This window comes from Lontra canadensis, unplaced genomic scaffold (assembly GCF_010015895.1).
Source record: "Lontra canadensis isolate GAN:19392208 unplaced genomic scaffold, GSC_riverotter_1.0 scaffold4, whole genome shotgun sequence".
Classification (NCBI taxonomy): Eukaryota; Metazoa; Chordata; class Mammalia; order Carnivora; family Mustelidae; genus Lontra; species Lontra canadensis.
The window spans coordinates 44415477-44434528 of NW_022630998.1; the positions used below are offsets into that span (position 1 = coordinate 44415477).

General features: G+C 38.9%; 2 protein-coding genes across 4 annotated transcripts in view; one reads left to right on the forward strand and one right to left on the reverse strand.

Annotated features, from left to right (window-relative positions):
* CWC27 (CWC27 spliceosome associated cyclophilin) overlaps positions 1–3960 on the reverse strand; it is a 190890-nt gene extending 186930 nt beyond the window's left edge. Inside the window, exon 1 of one of the 2 annotated variants that reach the window (XR_004381635.1) lies at positions 3610–3960. Coding sequence is in view for 1 of the 2 variants with exons in the window: in XM_032849728.1 (XP_032705619.1) it covers positions 3610–3651 (42 nt within the window). In the remaining variant the exon portion in view is untranslated. The remainder of the gene's footprint in view (positions 1–3609) is intronic. The other variant, XM_032849728.1, reaches the window with a different exon arrangement.
* Positions 3961–4094: 134 nt separating this feature from the next.
* SREK1IP1 (SREK1 interacting protein 1) overlaps positions 4095–19052 on the forward strand; it is a 41121-nt gene continuing 26163 nt past the window's right edge. For both annotated transcript variants that reach the window (XM_032849743.1, XM_032849753.1), the window contains exons 1-2: positions 4095–4279; positions 12871–12918. In XM_032849743.1, coding sequence (XP_032705634.1) covers positions 4267–4279; positions 12871–12918 — 61 coding nt within the window. In that variant the 5' untranslated portion in view covers positions 4095–4266. The remainder of the gene's footprint in view (positions 4280–12870; positions 12919–19052) is intronic.

Sequence of the window (19052 nt, forward strand, 5' to 3'; positions counted from 1 at the left end):
CACAGGAAACAGCTGATGTTAGTGAGGATGTGGAGAAAAGGGAACTCTCACACCGTTGATGGGAATGCAAACTGATATAGCTACTCTGGAAAACAGTATGGAGGTTCCTCAAAAGTTAAAAATTGAGCTATCCTAATGACCCAGCAACTGCAGTACTAGGTATTAATCCAAAGGATACATACATAAGTGATTCAAAATGGCACATGCACCCCAAGGTTAGCAGCGAAGTCCACAACAGCCCAAGTATGGAAAGAGCCCAGATGCCCACTGACAGATGAACAGATTAAAAAGATATGGCATATTTGTACAACGGAATATTACTCAGCCATCAAAAAGAATGAAGTCTTGCAACTTGCATGACATGGCTGGAACTAGAGGGTATTATGCTAAGTGAAATAAGTCAGTTGGAGAAAGACAAACACCATTTGATTTCATTCATATGTGGAATTTAAGAAACAAAACACATGAACATAGGGGAAGGGAAGAAAAATAAAATAAGATGAAAACAGAGAGGGAGGCAAACCATAGAAGATGCTGAACTCTAGGAAATAAACTGAGGTTGCTGGAGGGGAGGTGAATCAGGGGAAGGGATAAGTGGGTGATGAGCATTAAGGAGGGCCCTTGACATAAGGAGCACTGCGTGTTATATGCAACTGATGAATCACTAAATTCTACTCCTAAAACTAATAATACAGTGTATGTTAACTAAATTGAATTTGAATAAAGAATTAAAAAAAAAAAAAAAGGCACATGTCTCCTTTCTGCATACATTTGGTTGGCCAGCTCTACTTTGTGAAGTTTCAGTGGCTCCTTTTCCTGCAGCTCCTAAGACAATACTTTATGTTTCTTAATAAATATATATTAATATGCAATTTAAATTATGTGTTCATAGTATGTGGCAATTTCATCTTGAGTGTAAAAGGACATTTCTCAATGGTACTTTCTGTGCCTCATATTCAGAGGCCTGAGTAACAGCAAAACACAGCACATTTGTAGACAATTGCTAGGCGTTCTACTACTGATATAACCGTGTCAATTACTTCTCAGTTGATACTATGCTCTTTGAAGGGGAGGAACTTTGTCCCATTTATTCTGAGTATCTCTTTATTCTTTTAGTACCTAATGTATCATTAGACAGCATAGGCACTAAACATCCACTGAGCAAACTTGTTTTTCTATCTCTTTAAATTCTTTCCAGGCCAGAGGCACCTGAGTGGCTCAGTGGGTTGGGCCTCCACCTTCAGCTCAGGTTGTGGTCTCAAGGTCCTGGGATTAAGTCCCAAGTGACCTGCATCGGGCTCTCTGCTTGGCGGGGAGCCTGCTTTCCATCTCTGCCCCCCCCCCCCCCGCTCTGCCTGCCTGTGATCTCTGTCAATTAAATAAATAAAATCTTTAAATTCTTTCCAGGCCAAAATTTTTGCCACGTGCTCTCTATGATCCAGAACTTTGAGGTTCAATGTCTTCAATTGGACTTACACTGGGAAAAATTCCCCAGTTGTTTCTGAAAGAAACTTTGGCTAGGCTTGATATTCTCCATAAGCCCAATTCTGTTCCATAAGTACAGTGTTTAATCACAGTTGGCATGTACTTATTTGCATGACTATTTGGTGAATGTATATTTTACTTCACTGACTCCATGATAATAGGGACAATGCTGGTTTCTCTTTCCCTGTATCCCTAAGACCTAGCATAGAGGTATCATGTGCTAGCTGCTCAATAAACATGCGCTGAATAAAAGATCTCCTGTTCAGTAATGTATCTCTGTTAAAGCTTTTCCTCTTTATGATCATATCAAATCTTCCTCCAGAGTAAAGCAATTAAATCTTCCCTTGACCAGCTGCAGTATAACCTCAAACTCATTGATGCTTAATACTTTAAGAGAAATATGGTATTAATTCATCCATTTATTCGTTCAATCAGTACATATCTGCACTCTTCCTACCATTTGTCAAGTATCATTCTAGAAGCTGATACCTACCATCAGAGTGCTTGCATTCTATGGGGAGAAGGGAAGGAAGAAGACACAATAAACAGTAACTAGTAAATAGTTAGAAAAAACTTCAGAGGTAAAGGGAGAGAGGCAGGGAATGTTGAGAGGCAGGCAAGACATGAATGGGATTTCCTTCTGCTAAGGAGACATTTGAGCTGGCCAAAGAGTATACCAGAGAAAGGAACATTAAGTGTGAAGGTCCAGTCTAGAAGGATGGGCAATATATCAATTCTCTACCAGTGTTTACTAACTGTGGGTGATATCACCCTTAAAAAACATTTGGAAATCTGAAAAGGGGTATTTTGAGTTTTCACAATGATGTGAGGTAGGGGTAAGGAGTAAGGAGAAGTTCAAACAACAAAGAATTAAAATAATTGCTCAGCTCAAAATACCCAGTGAAATTTTTGCTGGGGATATCAATTAGAGCATTATTGTTTTTGTTTTCAAATTGCCTCCATTATATTACAAAATGTCAACCAACAAAAAATTGCATGAACTATGATACAATCATGCAATAGAATTCCATCTAATGTAAATGTAGTTTATCCTAATACAACTATGTACTCTCAGCCACAGTATTTTCTCCATTATGCTGGTTCATTGTCTTTCATACGTGATATAGACTAGTTCTCAGTGTAAGAATTCAGTTGATACTTACTCCATTACTGACTCCTCTGCCTCATACTGCAGAGATAAATCTTCAAATGGAATTGACATACCTTGACCATTTAAATCAATCAGAAAATCATTATCCCATTCTAATGTGGGAACATTTCCCATTCCCTACTTTTTCCGACAGTCATCTCATGTCTTAAGACCAGCTCAAGGGGTGACTGGGTGGCTCAGTGGGTTAAGCCTCTGCCTTCAGCTCAGGTCAGGATCTCAGGGTCCTTGGTCAAGCCCTGCATCAGGCTCTCTACTTCGGGAGCCTACCCACCCCACCCCACCCCCGCCTGCCTCTCTGCCTACTTGTGATCTCTTTCTGTCAAATAAATAAATAAAATCTTAAAAAAAAACAACGTTAAGACCAGCTCAAAAGATACCTCATCCACAAAGCTTTTCTCTTCCTTCCCAGTTGCTCACTTTTTAGTACTACCATAGCACTAGACTCCTCTCTCCTTAAGCATGCCTAGACATATCACAAGATTTTTCTTTACCTGCCTGCCTCCCAGAGAAAATCATAAGCTCTTCCAGGGCAACAACATTACCCAACCATCTTCGTAGCCCCAGCACCTAGTACAGTGCCTGGTGCGATCAGGCGTTCCGTAAGTAACTGTAAGATGAATGGAGAAAGTAATTTCCAAGTTAAGCAAAAAGAGAGGGGGAAAAAAAGTCGAAATTTACAATGTACCTAAGACCCTAGAAACGCCTGCCTGAGTTAGGCTGAAGCAAGAAATAGGACCAGAAGGCTGGTAGATGGAGAAATCATTTGCCTTTGAGGACTTTTTCAAAGTGTTTGCAGAGAGGTGTTAATAGATGGTTTTCTATGCAGTCCTGTTCAGAGGCAGGAGTACGGGACATGACTTCTTGTGATCTTTTCCAATCCTAAAACCCCAGAGCTCCCTTAGTCGGTGCGTTATCACTTCGAGGAGCCCAGGTTCCCTAGATGAGGCGCTCACCTTCCCGTTCGTGGGAGGTTCCTGGATGTAGATGTTGCTCATGCTGGTCAGTGCTCAGGACTCGGCTTCTAATTGGGAATAAGAACGGAGGGCCGATCTCTAAAGCTGTCCACCTATCAGTGAACGCTTCCTTCAGTCGGATGGTCGCGGAAAGCTCCAGTTTGTCAATGTCGCCAAGACAGCGAAACCAAGCACTACCTTTACCTCAAACTAGTTCCTCACGGACGCCGCCATGTCGCCCCCGGACCAGAGCACCGCTAATCCTGAAAAGGGGGGTTCCGATGGGCTCCAGGGAAGCAGAAAAAAATAATTAAGAACCCACAGATTAATTTAATTTGTGTTACAATTTTTAAATGCAATCTATAAATCTTGGTGTTGTTTGCTCCATTACGCGTATGGGCAGGTCTCACTCACGGCCCCCCCCGAAGCTGGCAGCAATGGTTCGGACCATGTGTGTTCTGTAATATACCTCCCCCGGAAACTGAATCAACGAGACTTGGTTCCGCTATCGCCGGAGGCCTTCCTGGACAGTCACCGAGGTCCCGCGGCGCCGGTGGGAGGAAGAGGCCGCCCTCGCCATTTGTTGTCCTCGCTGCAGGCGTGAGGCGGGTGTCCTCTCGAAAGCCTGCGGCTCCTGCGACCCCTCTTACCAGCGCCATGGCAGTCCCAGGTGAAGACCGACGCCAGGGCCCGTAGGTCTAGGCGAGGAAGGGAGCGGGTAGGGTAGGTTGGGTGCGCTGGGCTGGGGAGTAGCGCCCATGGGGATGGAGGCGGGGGCGTTAAAATGAACAGGCCTCCATGAAAAAGTTTACACTCCACAAATGATCTCTGGAGGGAAGAAGGAACGACAGAAACTATCTCCCCCACCGCAGCCGAGCTCCCGCGGCGCCGCCTGGATTACAGGGAAAGTGTGTCGTGGGGGGAGGAGGCCGGGAACTGTAGGCCTAGGGGGCGAGGAGCCGAGAAACACGCACTTGACTTCGGTTTGGCTTGAAAATAAGATTCAGGGGGCAACACTTGACGGACCCGAGCAGCCAGAGGCATTGTTTGTCGTGGAAGTCGCAGGGACGAAACTGACGTCTGGGTTCCTTCTCTCTCTTCCTATTGTACGGAGTTCCTGTGCGGCAGTGGACCGGTCGCTGTCCCCCGCTGGGCCTCTCTTTGTGCGTCTGTGGTTTCTTCCCGCTCTCAGGTTCTGTGTCCAGTGGGTACCGACCTACAAACAGTGAACCCTACGAAATAAGTGCTTCAGAGATTGCTGAGCCACAACTACCAGCTTACTCGGACGTTCTGGTCGGGGAGGGCATCTGCTTAAACCAGGTTTGCTGCCATGTCTCTTGAAGAACCCTGGTTGCAGAAGTTATTTTGAGGATTGTATCCCTCCCCACCCCCCATTCCTCCAGCCCCCAAACACACAGCTTGGAGATGCACAATGCTCCTTAGTATAGGAGAGACTCAGAAGTGTTACGGTTCAGAAGCCCGAACTCCGTTTTAACCTACCCTTCCTAGTCTTATTTAAGCATGTTTGTACCGTGGTAGCCTTTTCTGAACCATATTTTACGGATCACTGTTTCAGGAATCGTGCTCTTTTCTAACCACTGCAGTTTTGGGAGGAGGGGGATTATGAAAGAGGAAGGATACACTCATTCATACACAGAACTATCTATATTGCCACGTGCTAGGTAATGTCCTAGGCAATGGAAATACAGTGGTGAACAAGACAGTTGCACTTCACACAGAACTTAGAATGTAGCAATGGGGAGGAAGGACCAAAAAGTCAGACATATGTATGGTAGGGAAAATTTGAAGTCTTCAAGAGCGCATAGTAAGGGCACCTCACAGAAGACTAGAGGAGCTAGGAAAATGGACTTCCTAGAGGACGTGGCATTTAGGATGAATCTTGAAGAATTCCAGGAGGTTTGGAGTGGTGAGAGAGGAAGTTGCAGCCAGTGGGACTGGATATATAAAGGAGGAGGAAATGTGTGAGAAGAGGAAATAAAAGAAGTAAAAGATACTCCCTATAAATGGAACTCAGAATACAAATGGGAGAGAAGTGAGAAATTAACTAAAGAGCTAATAACAGCTAATAGTTACTAATGTATCAGATGTGTAAATCGTGTTTACTATGTGTCAGATGTGTCACACAGTGTGTAAAGCATTGTATTTTATCTCATTTAACATCCGTACTGTAAGATAAGTATGAATACTTCAATTTTATATGAGCATACTGAGGGATAAACAAAGTTAGTTGCTAATTAAGGGATAGCTAGTAAGTGACAGGTCATGCATTCTAGTCCCCATGCACTTATTCATCTTGCTGTGTTATTGTATAATTTACAAAGTAGTTCCCACCTTTTAAAGGACCTTGTAAGCTATGACAAATATTTTGGATATTTTCCCAAGGACTAAAGGAAGCCATTTAAGAGTTTTAAGAGATTCATATTTTGGAAAGATCATTCTGGCTGGACAATAGATTGGAAGGGAGCTAGTTTGGAGACAAGGTCACTGATTAGGAGTAATTTCTGGTAAGTTATGATGATGCTTCAGGTGTGGTATCAGGAAAGGAGAGAAACACATGGATTGGAAATACATTTTTGATGGTAGACTCACTAGGAATCAGTGACTGACTCGGTGTAGGTGGGTAAGACAGGAAGTGGGGTATACATGGGTTTCATTGTTACACTGTTGGGTGGGGCCATTTTCTACTATAGGTAAAACCTGAGAAGGAGCAGGTTTTAGGGGGATGATGAGAATTTCAGTTTAGGGTTTGTGTTGAGGTATAGTCAGACGTATGAATGAAACTATCTAATAGGTAGTAAGAGAGAAAATTTGTAGCTTAGGAAAGAAGCCAGAGTCAAAGACCACAGTTTGAGTCATCCACAGGTGTAATAGGAGTTGAGACCATTGTAGTGGCTGCCTGTGCTCAGGTGGAGTGTGTAGAGACTGAAGAAAGGGTCTGTGGCTGCAGCCTGGAGCTTATCAACATGTAAGGAGCTAGCAGAGGAAGGCTGGTCTGCGTGGTAGGTTGCCTAGGCGTCGTGAGCCTTCACATCAGCCCTCATGATTCTTGTATTGCACCACTACAACTAGAGTTGAGTTGCTGTCATTCCTAAATGGTTGGTTTTATTACTTGAGCAAGCGTTTTTGAGCACCTACACGGTCTAGACCCTCTAGGGCACACAATATCAGAGCTTGTGTTCTCATGAAACAGGTCTAGCAATGAAAGTGGGGTGCTTAAGAAAGAAGAAAAAAAGTGATTTTTTTTTTAAAACATCCTTATTGGAATTTCCTTAAACTTAGACCAGTGTTATAGATATGTTAACCTTCTTCCAATTCAAAATAATGGTCCAAAGTGTAATAATCTTAAATTGTGCCATTAAGCTAGATGGCAAGACATGGATAGACTGTTTAAACCCAGCAAAAATGGAGATAATAATTATGACAGCTCTGTAAGAGTACAATGCAAGTACCGTTAGGAAATAGAGTTACAGAAAATGTTGAGATAATTTCCTGCATGATCGATCCAGGTAGTAGACTAAAGAAAAATAGGGCTCCACGAGAAACCTTTTGAAATAATTATTGAGAAGGCCAAGTATTATGTTATGCTCTTTTATTTTTAGGTATAATGCTCATATGGATTCAGCATGGCTTTTCTTGGGTTGTCTTGCTAGTGATATATTATGATAAGACTATAAAGTGACAAGGATGCTTTCTACAAGTGAAAATCAGCCTCTTTTGTTTTATGCTCACCTACTTCAGCTGTTTTTCCACAGCATTATGTGTAAACATACACCATTATGTAGGCAACACAATGAAATGTGTACTTTCTTAGGGAAATCGTAGACTTTTACTTGTTATTTTAAAAATGACATTTAAGGGCACCTGGGTGGCTCAGTGGGTTGAAGCCTCTGCCTTCAGCTCAGGTCATGGTCCCAGGGTCCTGGGATGGAGCCCCACATAGGGCTCCTTGCTCAGCGGGAAGTCTGCTTCCCTGTTCGTGCTCACTCACTCCCTCCCTCTCTCTCAAAATAAAGATATAAAAATCTTTTAAAAAATAATAAAAATGAGCTTTAAATACAGATTTCAGTGAAGTTGACTTTCTTTTAGAAACCACTTTGCCCATTCAAGTTGTTAAAATTAGTTCTGAGATTCATGTTAATGATTCACCGTTCCCCATGAAGAGTCTACCTAACACCAGTGTCAGTGAATGTTACCCATGTGGCTGGCACAAAAACTCTTTCTCTCATTCAGTAAAATCTGTATAGCCAAGATAGGGAATTTTCTGTAGCCAAAATAACATTACATCTGGCATATGAAAGTGAGTCAAATTTTTAAAACACATCACTGTAACTTCTTAGTAATAGAAGTACTCTAAATTACAATGTATCCAATTGCTTTTCATTCCTAAACTGTACATAATTTCTCTAGTCTGTGCTGCACATGGCTGCTGAAGTAATTTTCTTAACTATATATCTGATCCTGTCATTCCTGGGGTGGGGTGGGCGGCGGGTAGTAAGAAGTTAGTTCTTGGCTCCCATCTGTGAATTTCATATTTCTCTATCCCCCAGATCAAGATTTTAAATATTTCCATCACCATAGGAAGGCGTTGTTTGTCATTTCCCCCTTCCCTTGCCTAAATAACCGTTAGTTTTATTTCAATTGTCCTTTTTAATTATTTTATTTTATTATTATTATTGTTATTATTTTAGATTTTATTTATTTACTTAGAGAGAGAGCATGAAGGGGAGAGTGTCAGAGGGAGAAGCAGACTCCCTGCTGAGCAGGGAGCCTGATTCGGGACTCGATCCTGGGACTCCAGGATCATGACCTGAGCCGAAGGCAGTCACTTAACCAACTGAGCCACCCAGGCACCCCCTTTTCTTTTTTAATTGTCCTTCTTTTGTAACTGTTCTTCCAGTGCCTATCTTCCTCAGATGGGCCAGTGACACTGCAGACACAAGTTTCACAGCTAGCAACTGGAAGCTGCATACATTACTGATTCCCAAGTGCTAAGTATTAAGTTTCTAACCTCAAATGAACAAGCAGTTGTTGAGGACGTCTAGCAAGGCTACACCATGCTAAGCAGAGAGCTGTATATAGAATCGAATGGCATGTTCTGGAAGCTAGAAAAACAAGCTCTCTCTACTCCTTTAAGTTTCTCGGAGGTAAAAGACAGCCATTTACCTGAGCCCTTCCACTCAAGTTGTTTAACATTAAGAGTTCTAAATCCAGAGTAAGCCCTTGCTGATATTTAATAAGTAAAGAGATAAAGACCTCTGCAGTTTATTCCTAAAACCATCAGTTAATAAAATTTTGTTATAAATCTATAATGTGCCTTCTCTGAAGAATTTACAAGTGCAGTTAGTTGTTAGAGAATCTTGCGCAACAGCAACTCTTATGTTGGGGTTTTTGAGGGAGGTTTTTAGTTTGGTTTTTGAGAAGATAATTCATCCACATGCTGCAGATTTTAAAGGTAGCAAAAGGTGTATAGTGACATATCTCTCACCCTTTCTACCCCTGGAGGCACTTCTTTTTTCCAGGTAACTAATTTATATTCTTAGAGATCTTTTTTGTATATCTCCATCTGTATATAAATAAAATCTACGTATAATCTGTATTTTACCTATATCTAATCTTCTTTCATACAAATGGCAACATACCATAAGCACTGTTCTATACCTTGCTTTTTTCCTTTATATCTTAGAGATCATTAGATATCATTAAGACTAACCATAATTTATTTATGTCTAAATTATTTCCACTCTTCAACTATTATAAATGATGCTCTAGTGAATAACTTTGTATGTAAGTCAATATAAGTATGAATTTGTACAAGCAAATTGTGAAGATTCATTCCCAAATGGAGAAGTGCTAGGTCAAAGTAGTATGTACATTATAGTTCTGATAGATTTTGTCAGCTTGCTTTCCATGGGAGTGGTATTGATTTATGCTACTATTCAGCACTGTATGGGAGTGTTTCTGCCCCATACTCTCTTCAACCCTTTCTTTGCTATTATGATAGGGAAAAATGTAATCTCGGTATAGATTTTAATGTACATTTAATTTATTATGAGTAAGGATGAGCATCTCCATGTTTCAAACTTGTTTCTGTGAGCTTTCTGTTTAGCTCTTTTGCTGATATTTTTTCTTTGTGTTGGTTGTTGGTTTTTTTCATGATGATTTTCTGAGTTTTATACAGTAGTCATAATTGCCCTTTATTGGTGCTGTGAGTTGCAAATATTTGTTCCTACATTTTCATGTGTCTTTTGAGTTTGTTTTAGCTGGTCTCTGCCATTTTTTTTATGTAGGCAATTTTATAAGTTTTTATAGAACGGTTTTTGGATTATAGGTCATGATTACAAAGGAACATTTGGAGGGAGACAGGCTCTGTTTACTCTGAACAGTGTTAGCAAACTTTAAAAGGAATGGAACGAAGAACAGCATGAGAACCTCTTGTGGAGAAATGGCTAACTTCTAATTGAAGTAATAAGGGCCTCTCAATATGGCCTTCCTATTCAGTTTGACATGGATGTTGAGTACAGTTGTGTCAGCAGAGTTCTTGTTCCAAACAACAGAAACTGACTAGTTAATTGAAGAAGAAAATGAAATATCTCAGGTAGCCCACAGAATGTAAGCAAAGGCTAGATAGCAAGGCTTGGAAAACAGTTGAAACCAAGGGCACCCATAGCCAAGATGGTGGACAGCCCCAGACCTGGTTAGGAGTGCTCTCTGTGGCATCACTGCCACTAGAAACTACACCTTGACAGGAGAATGAGTGAAATGTCCCCACTTCATAGAGTCACTTTTCTCTGATTTATTGTATCAGAGGTGTCAGATTGAACGTCCCAGGTAGAAGCATTCATTTGTCCCAGCAGTCGTGAAAATTAGGACGAATGAAGCTTGAAATTTTAACTTAACCAAAAGCTGGGGAGGACATAGTTAATATGGAGTTATTTATTTAGAGTTCTTGTTGTGTTGCCCTTTTATGTAAAAGTTACAACTTTGTTAAAGAAGATGACCTACTCTGAAAAAGTTTGATAGTTCGTTCATTCTAAAAGTACGAGATAGAGTTCATCATAAATAAGTTAATTTCTCATAAGTGCTGAGATGAGATAATTTCAGATCTGTCCATTACAACATTTTTAGTTTATCATAGGAATGGTAATGGTGCTTTTAGAACAGTTTTGTTTTGTCTCATTCAGCGTCTATGGTTTCTATGGAAACAGACTTAACATTGACCTGGATTCTCTGAGCTTTTTTTCCAATAGGCAATTATTTCATAATGAAAGAGCCTCAGATTTTATTATTAATCCAGTGTTATGCCACAATTCTGCTACAGTGCGGCATATGCATTCCCACCCTATGCAATACAAACCACAAGGTTTATGAGAAAAAATGAGATTGGGGCACAATAGCCAAAAACTTCATCAGTGATACATAAAAAAATGATAGAAACCTAATAACAGTAGCACAGTTTTGCACATGTTAGTTGGCTAAAAGGCACGTAAATAATACAATAAATAGGGTACCTTACCTTGTAAAAGACCTGAAATTTGCTGTGGAAGCAGACTTCGTAAGAATTGCAATTGGTGAATTGTTCTGAAATAATGGTAGGAAGAGGATGATGTGAAATCAGATCAGCGTTATAACAGCTTCTGTGGGTGGGCACTGCTCATAGCACACATGCTGATCTGAGGTCACTAGAAATATTCTGGGGTGAGTCTTTACATGTGTTTTGTATATTCCTAGGAGCCTCAGAGCAACTGGGTACCACTTTCTGCATTCATCTAGGTTTTTCATGGACAAAAGTCACATTATGTTCAAGTCGTTTTCTTTTACATCAATTGCATTGAAACAAATTTTATGTTTTTAAAACAAGCATTATAGCACACCTGACTGTATTTTTAGTAGGATTATTCAATAATGTGTATTTTAAAGTAAATTTGGGATTAGAGAAAAATGACTAATATTTTGACTTCATAGCAGTGAAGAGATAGTTTAAAAGTGATCTTTGTTTTAAAATTAACATTGTTTTATATTTGCATCCCATGTACTTTAATTTATTAGTGAATTTGGGCTATATTTCCATGTGAAGGATTTAAGAGTTTGATGCCTTGCATTAAGGTAATGGAATAATTCTTTCCTGACCTTCTGGTTGCCAGAAGCCCTTAATGGAGGTGAAAATTAGTTTCAACTCTATGTATTATACAACCATAAAAAGGAATGATCTTCTGATATGTGCTACAGTTTGGATGATCTTGAAAACATTATGCTAAGTAAAAAAGTCAGACACAAAAGGATAAATATTGTATGATTCCACTTATATGAGATTCTTAGAATAGGTAAATTTATAGAGGCAGAAAGTAGGATAGATATTACCATGGGCTCAGGGTAAGGGGGAATGGGCAGTTATTGTTTAATAGGTTTAGTTATTGTTTGGGATAATGAAAGATTTTGGAAATAGTGGGGATGGCTGTACAACTTTGTAAATGTTCTCAGTGCTACTGAATTTCACACTTGAAAGTGGTTAAGGGGATAAATTTTATGTATATTTTATTACAAAATCAATTTCAATTTATTTCATCTGTTACTATCTTCCAGTATTGCTTGTGTGTAACACTAATGATACAGAGACACTGTAAATATTTCTGAACATCGCTTAGACTGGATATGTGACTAGCAGTTTGTTTTCTTTTGTCAGAATCTGATTGCTGAATTCAGATGTTTCTTAGAATAGCTAGCAATTAAAGTATTTTTCTGGATTTTCACCAATTCCTTTTAAAAAATCGGTTTGTTTTTCTTCTAAAGGAGAGCAGAAAAACATTTGTTATCTCAAATGTTCATATACATATGTATAATAACTAGTATATATAGTGAATATATGTATACATATACATATATAACTAATTATTTACATTTGAGGGACAAGCTGAAACACTCTGGAATTTCTTCCTTAGTGTTCTAGAATTCCTGGAATGTTTAAGCTCTTGACTCTAACACTGCACTTCTGTTAAAGAAAAATATATTCTGGAATTATTCTTGAAATACTGTCAAATAAAATAACTTGAGTGAATTGGCTTTTCCAGTGATTTCTAACATCCATAACAATTGAATGAATAGGGTTACTAATTTGGGTCAGGAATGATTTTTTTTAAAGAAAGAAATTCTACAAAAAGAGGTTTCTTAGCTTTTTCATGTGAAAAAATTCTTGCATTTCTTCTTTTTATATGTCTCCTAAAATGTCATCCAATTTTATTTCAGGTTGCAACAAGGACAGTGTCCGAGCTGGCTGTAAAAAATGTGGATATCGTAAGTACATTAAAAAAAATAATATTTCAAAGAGTGAATCATTGCCTCTTTGGGCTGTGTGATTTGGCATCCTGATTTCAGTGTCCTGATTTCAGCATAATTCTGTAGCCCTATTATTCAGCCCGGGTTTGCAGATGATTCAGAAATTGCTCTGTCAGCCCTAAACAGTTCCTTTCTTCCCTGCTGTAGACTCAGTGACAGGTGGCTGTATATTTAGTGACTAGCAAAGATGTCAAATTCAAGTGGGGTAGATTTAGGAGACTGGAGAGAGGTATATCCAGAAAAAAAAAAGTACACATATACTTAATCTTTTACTCCTTGTCTTTCTAGATACTGGGTGAAAAGGGGAAAGCAGTGAAAATTATTTTTAAAAGTTTTTCCTATTGATTAAATTTAGTCTTTTTAAGGATGAAATTGGTCCTAGAATTTCTGCTCACAGGCAAAAGTTGATGTAAACAGTCCTTCATCTCTATTATGATCAATGAAATGGAATAGAAAAGTGAACTTTAACATGTACAATTACATAACTTAAATTTGTAATTATGTAACACAAATATCATTTCTTTAGTTAAATGTAACAATTCCTAAAGCTTTGATAACAGGGAGAACAGTAGCTTTTGTTGTTTTATAAATTGGAGACCATGCACATGAGCCTGGATTATGGTTAATACTCCATATAAAATTAATTTATTAATTAATTTACATAGAAGTAGAGTTACAGGGGCGCCTGGGTGGCTCAGTGGGTTAAAGCCTCTGCCTTCGGCTCAGGTCATGATCCCAGTGTCCTGGGATCGAGCCCCACATTGGGCTCTCTGCTCCGCGGGGAGCCTGCTTCCTCCTCTCTCTCTCTGCCTGCCTCTCTCTGCCTACTTGTGATCTCTGTCTGTCAAATGAATAAATAAAATCTTTAAAAAAATAAAATAAAATAAAATAAAATAAAGAAGTAGAGTTACATTTGATGCACAATGTTACATGAGCTTCAAATGTACAACATAATGTTAAGTTTATACTTCAGGCTGTGCTTGCCACAAGGGTAGTTACCATTGGTCACCATATAGTGCTATTATAATACCATCGACTATATATATTCCCTATGCTGTACAGAAAAGTTATTTTTAAAAAGATAAACGTGATGTAAAAAATAAAAGATGTCCATGCAAGAACATGTGCTAGGAGAGCACTCAGTACATAAATCTTCATTAAAAGGGCTCATAATGAAAGCATGCTGAGAGTACCAGGGCACATTCTTTCAAGCAAAGGCTGAAATGTGGCACAAGGGAATTTTGCTCAGTTAACAAAAGTGGGAGCATAAGCATACATATCCTTCATTTAAATAAAAACTCGTAAAGACTATACTTTCATGTGAGAAATGACTGCAGTGAAATCTTTTCTGTGTTTTAAACTTATATGTATTTATTTCTGCTTTGTTTCCTTTCTTTAAATCTTTGCTAATTTCCATGTTCCATTTCTTGATTTAGGACTTAAGAACCTGCTCACTCATGCTCTCTCTCTTCCTTATATGCTGTTTTATTTACTTCAAAATCTAGAATGGACTTTCCAGTCTATCTAAAATACCAGTTTATCTACTTGGACTTCTTTTTAAGGGGTATCTGGGTGGCTCAGTCTGTTAAGCATCTGCCTTCAGCTCAGGCCATGTTCCCCGGGTCCCTGGGATCAAGCCCCACATCAGGCTTCTTGCTCAACAGAAAGTCTGGTTTTCCCTCTTGGTCTGCCTGGCACTCCCCCTACTTGTTCTCTCTCCCTGTTTATCTCTGTCAAATAAGTAAATAAAACCTTAAAAAAAGAAAAAAGACTTGTAGGAAAATAATAAAAATAATTTTTTGGAAATAGAGTATTTGTTGATCTAGTCTCCTTACTGTTATTTTATTTTACACAATGATGCAAGTATCTGTAGTAATTGGATTTTTTTTTTTTTTTGAGAAGGCAGGTAAGCAGATAGGCAGTCTAAGTTTATTTCCTTCTGCTTTATTATTTTAATCTATTATTTTAGTGATTAAGTTATTAAATAACTTCTCATTTGTCTCCTATGGAAAATTCAGTAATAGTTCCCTTCTGGGTTAAACTTGGGTTAAAGGGTGCCTGGGTGGCTCAGTGGGTTAAAGCCTCTGCCTTCGGCTTAGGTCATGATCCCAGGGTCCTGGGATCGAGTTCTGCATCTGGCTCTCTGCTCAGCAGGGAGCCTGCTTCACCTCTCTCTCTCTCTCTCTCTCTCTCTGCCTACTTGTGATCTCTGCCTGTCAAATAAATAAATAAAATCTTAAAAAAAAAAAAAACTTGGGTCATAAACATCTTTTAAAGATGACGATCTTTTCCATTTACATGTCTTTGTAATAGAAACTACATTTTAAAAATTACCTTTTATTTGCAGTCCAAAATCTTTGTGTTGATGGCAGATGTAATAGAAAAGTGCATGAAACTCTTTGAAATGTTTTTAATGCCTAAAAATGTGCATATTCATCAGTCAGTCACAAAAGAGTATTGTGTCTCTAGTGTTGTGAAACTAATGGTTTAGGAGGTACTATTTAAAAAATTTTAATACTTGACTGAAAAGATTTTATTGTCAATATGTTTCAATAGTAGTTATATTGTTTTTAAGTTTCAAGTTAAGAGTGAGTGTGTTACTGAATAACATGATGTCACTTTTTCATGGAAGTTTTCTCAACAAAATAAGAATTTTTATTTCTGTGATAAGTTGTTGAGGTTTTTTGGAGTGGCAACTTCTGAATATTTAAAAGCTACAAGGTCACTAAGCCTTTTTCCATAGAATAAATGTCTCAAATAATTTTGATAGTTCTCAGAAAATATACCTTTAAAAAGTTCAGTTCAGTTTAGTATACTCAGTAGTTGAGCATTTGATCATAGCAGCAGGAAATAAAAACATACAGAAATACCTTTAAAGTTTATTTAACTTGAAATGCTTATTTATTAATAGACATTCATGATCTTTTCTTTGCCTGTGGGTCTGCTCATTATTGTTTCTCATAGACTTTTAAGTGCAAATATCTGAAATGCATTTGCTACTTTTTTATAGTTTGTTTCTTCAGAGATAAGCAGTAAAAAATAGTAAATTTGAGTGCAAAATCATTTTATCTTTAGTTCTCATTAGCAGTAATACTGCCTCCCCCTACAGCCCCCCCTGGAAATCTGTGGCCTTTTTTTTTTTTTTTTTTTTTTTAAGTTGTCCATATGGGGTTGAGGGCAACAGTAGGACATTTAGTGTGTAGGGTATAGGGATTATAAACATCCTATAATGTGTAGGGCAATATTGGACAGTGAAGAATTGTCTGCCTCAAAATGACAATGGCCACCCCCTTTGAGAACTTTTTCTCATTGTTTTAGGTTTTATTCCCCTCTATCTTGTACAGTCTTTTCTAGTACCTAATTTGAAAACTGCTTTTAAAAATAACTCATTTTTTTAAATTAAAAAATTTTAAAAATTAAAAAAAATGAAAATAACTCATTTAAATCTGGTGTTTCCAAAAGTACAACCTTGTTTTATAGAAACAGCCACTCTTTTTTGCCCCACATTTATATTTTTGGCCTTACATGATTTTATATAGGCAAACATATCTAATAATAACAAATATGTCATGAAGCAAACTGTGCAGATTCAGGCCTATATGGGGAGGGATAAAAAAGTAGAGAACCTATATAGTCTCCTATTTCAAAAATTTGTGTGGGTAAAGTAAGGAACTGTCTTAGTCCTTATGGACTACTATAACAAAATACCACAAGCCCAGTAGCATATAAACAGAAATTATTGCTCATTGGAGAGGCTGTCAGTCCCAAGTTCAGGGTGCCAGCAAGTTTTCCAGGTCCTAGACTTTTCATTTTATATTCACATGGTGGAAAGGACTAGGGATTTCTCTGAAATCTTTTTTATAAGGCAGTAATCCCATTCATTGAGGGTACCACCCTCAGAACCTAATAACCTCCCAAAGGTCCCATCAACTAATACCATTCTCTTTGGGGGTTAGAATTTCAACATACGAATTTTGGTGAGACACAAAGATTCAGGTCATAACAGGAACATACTGAATACAATTGACCCTTGAACAACATAGGTTTGAACTGCACAGGTTTAATTTTAAGTCTTTTTTTTTTTTTTAATAAATATAGTATGGCAGTAGAACAGGAACCACCACGTCTCCCCCTCCCCACCTGCACTTAGCCAGAATAGATCCTAGAGGCATACCCATTTCTTGCTCTTTTCCTGAGAATGTGGAAAATGTCCTTCCATGTAGAGTCCAGGGAAGGGGGATAACCAGGGGAAGCCAAAATACCTTTACCCTTCTCTCTAGGTTACTTGTTCCACCTGATCCACTTTATGTGGTTCTAATGCAGTTTCTACTCATGGAAAATGCTGTCAAGGGGTAAGCTGCCAGTTTCCCTACAATATTAGCTACCCTCTTCAGAAAATATTCAGCACCTTGGACAGTGCCCCACCCTAGGGGCCAGGCTTCTGTCTGGTGCTATCTTGCCCTTGGTGTCCTCCTGTACCCCCTTGGTCAGGGGGTTGTGGGGTGGCATGTTATTATGTGGCCCTTAGTTACTTCACCAAGAATCCTTCCCCAGAGCCTGTTTCTTGCACCTCCTGGTTCAAGACCTCAATGAACTAGTTCCAGCCTTCTCTGCAAGTTTTCTCTACCATTGCTTTGTTTTTCATCATGTGTTTACTTGTAGCTTACTTTTCTATCACATAAAATACAGTAGTTCAGTTTTGGGGGGAACCAGAAGTTATATGTGGATTTTTGACTACCTGGAGATCATTGCCCCAACCCCTGTGTTCAAGGGTCAACTGTAATTCCTGAAAGGGAATTCAGGATAAATGTAGGGTCTTATATTTAAGATATAATGTGTTTATATAGACTGAGGGGATACAGGAGATGTTTCAGATACAGGTGATAGGAAAAGATTAGGCAATTTCATCTAAGAGTTATAACAAGGATATCTCTTAACTTGGGAGGAAGCTAGGTGAGAATAAGTACAGATATTTCAGGTATAGAAATAGAAAGTAAAAGGAGATGCTGTCTGGTAAACTTAGGAGGCAGAGCTGGCTGTTTGGGAAGTGGGCCCTGAGTGAGATGGGCAAGTGGTTGAACAATAGTTTAAGTCAGGCATAAGTTTGGAAAGGTCATTGAGGAAAATAGGACAGATCAAAAAAAAATGAAATGCTTTGTGTTTGTGCTAACGTTCATCAATGTGTGATAGTGCTCAAACATTGCTTGACTGCTCAGGGATAGGCACAATCCAAAGGTTGGCTTTGAGCCAGAGTATTTGTTTTACAGTGAGGTATCATAGAAGAACAAGAATATGAATGAGTCAGAGAGGCTTATAAAAGAGTATTCAGAGAGTCAAGAATGAGAAATTTGATAGACTAGGAGAAAATAAAGGGATTGAGTGAGTTAAGGTCTTAAGATTCCAAAACAGATCGATGCATGGGTATGAGTGAGAAAGCTAGAAGGATAAAAGATTTGAGTCAAAGTACGATGTTAGAGTTTAAAATTTCTGAAATGAACCACAGTGCGATACCACCTCACACCAGTCAGAATGGCTAAAATTAACAAGTCAGGAAATGACAGATGCTGGCAAGGATGCGGAGAAAGGGGAACCATCCTACACTGTTGGGGGGAATGCAAGCTGGTGCAACCACTCTGGAAAACAGCATGGAGATTCCTCAAAAAGTTGAAAATAGAGCTACCCTATGACCCAGCAATTGCACTACTGGGTATTTACCCTAAAGATACAAATGTAGTGGGGCACCTGGGTGGCTCAGTCATTAAGCGTCTGCCTTCAGCTCGGGTCATGATCCCAGGGTCCTGGGATCGAGCCCCGCATCGGGCTCCCTGCTCTGTGGGAAGCCTGCTTCTCTCTTTCCCACTCCCCCACCTTGTATTCCCTCTCTCACTGTCTCTCTCTCTCTTTGTCAAATAAATAAATAAATCTTAAAAAAAAAAAAAAAAGATACAAATGTAGTGATCCGAAGGGGCACGTGCACCTTTTTGTAGCAGCAGTGTCCACAATAGCCAAACTATGGAAAGAACCTAGATGTCCATCAACAGATGAATGGGTAAAGAAGATGTGGTATATACAATGGAATACTATGCATTAAT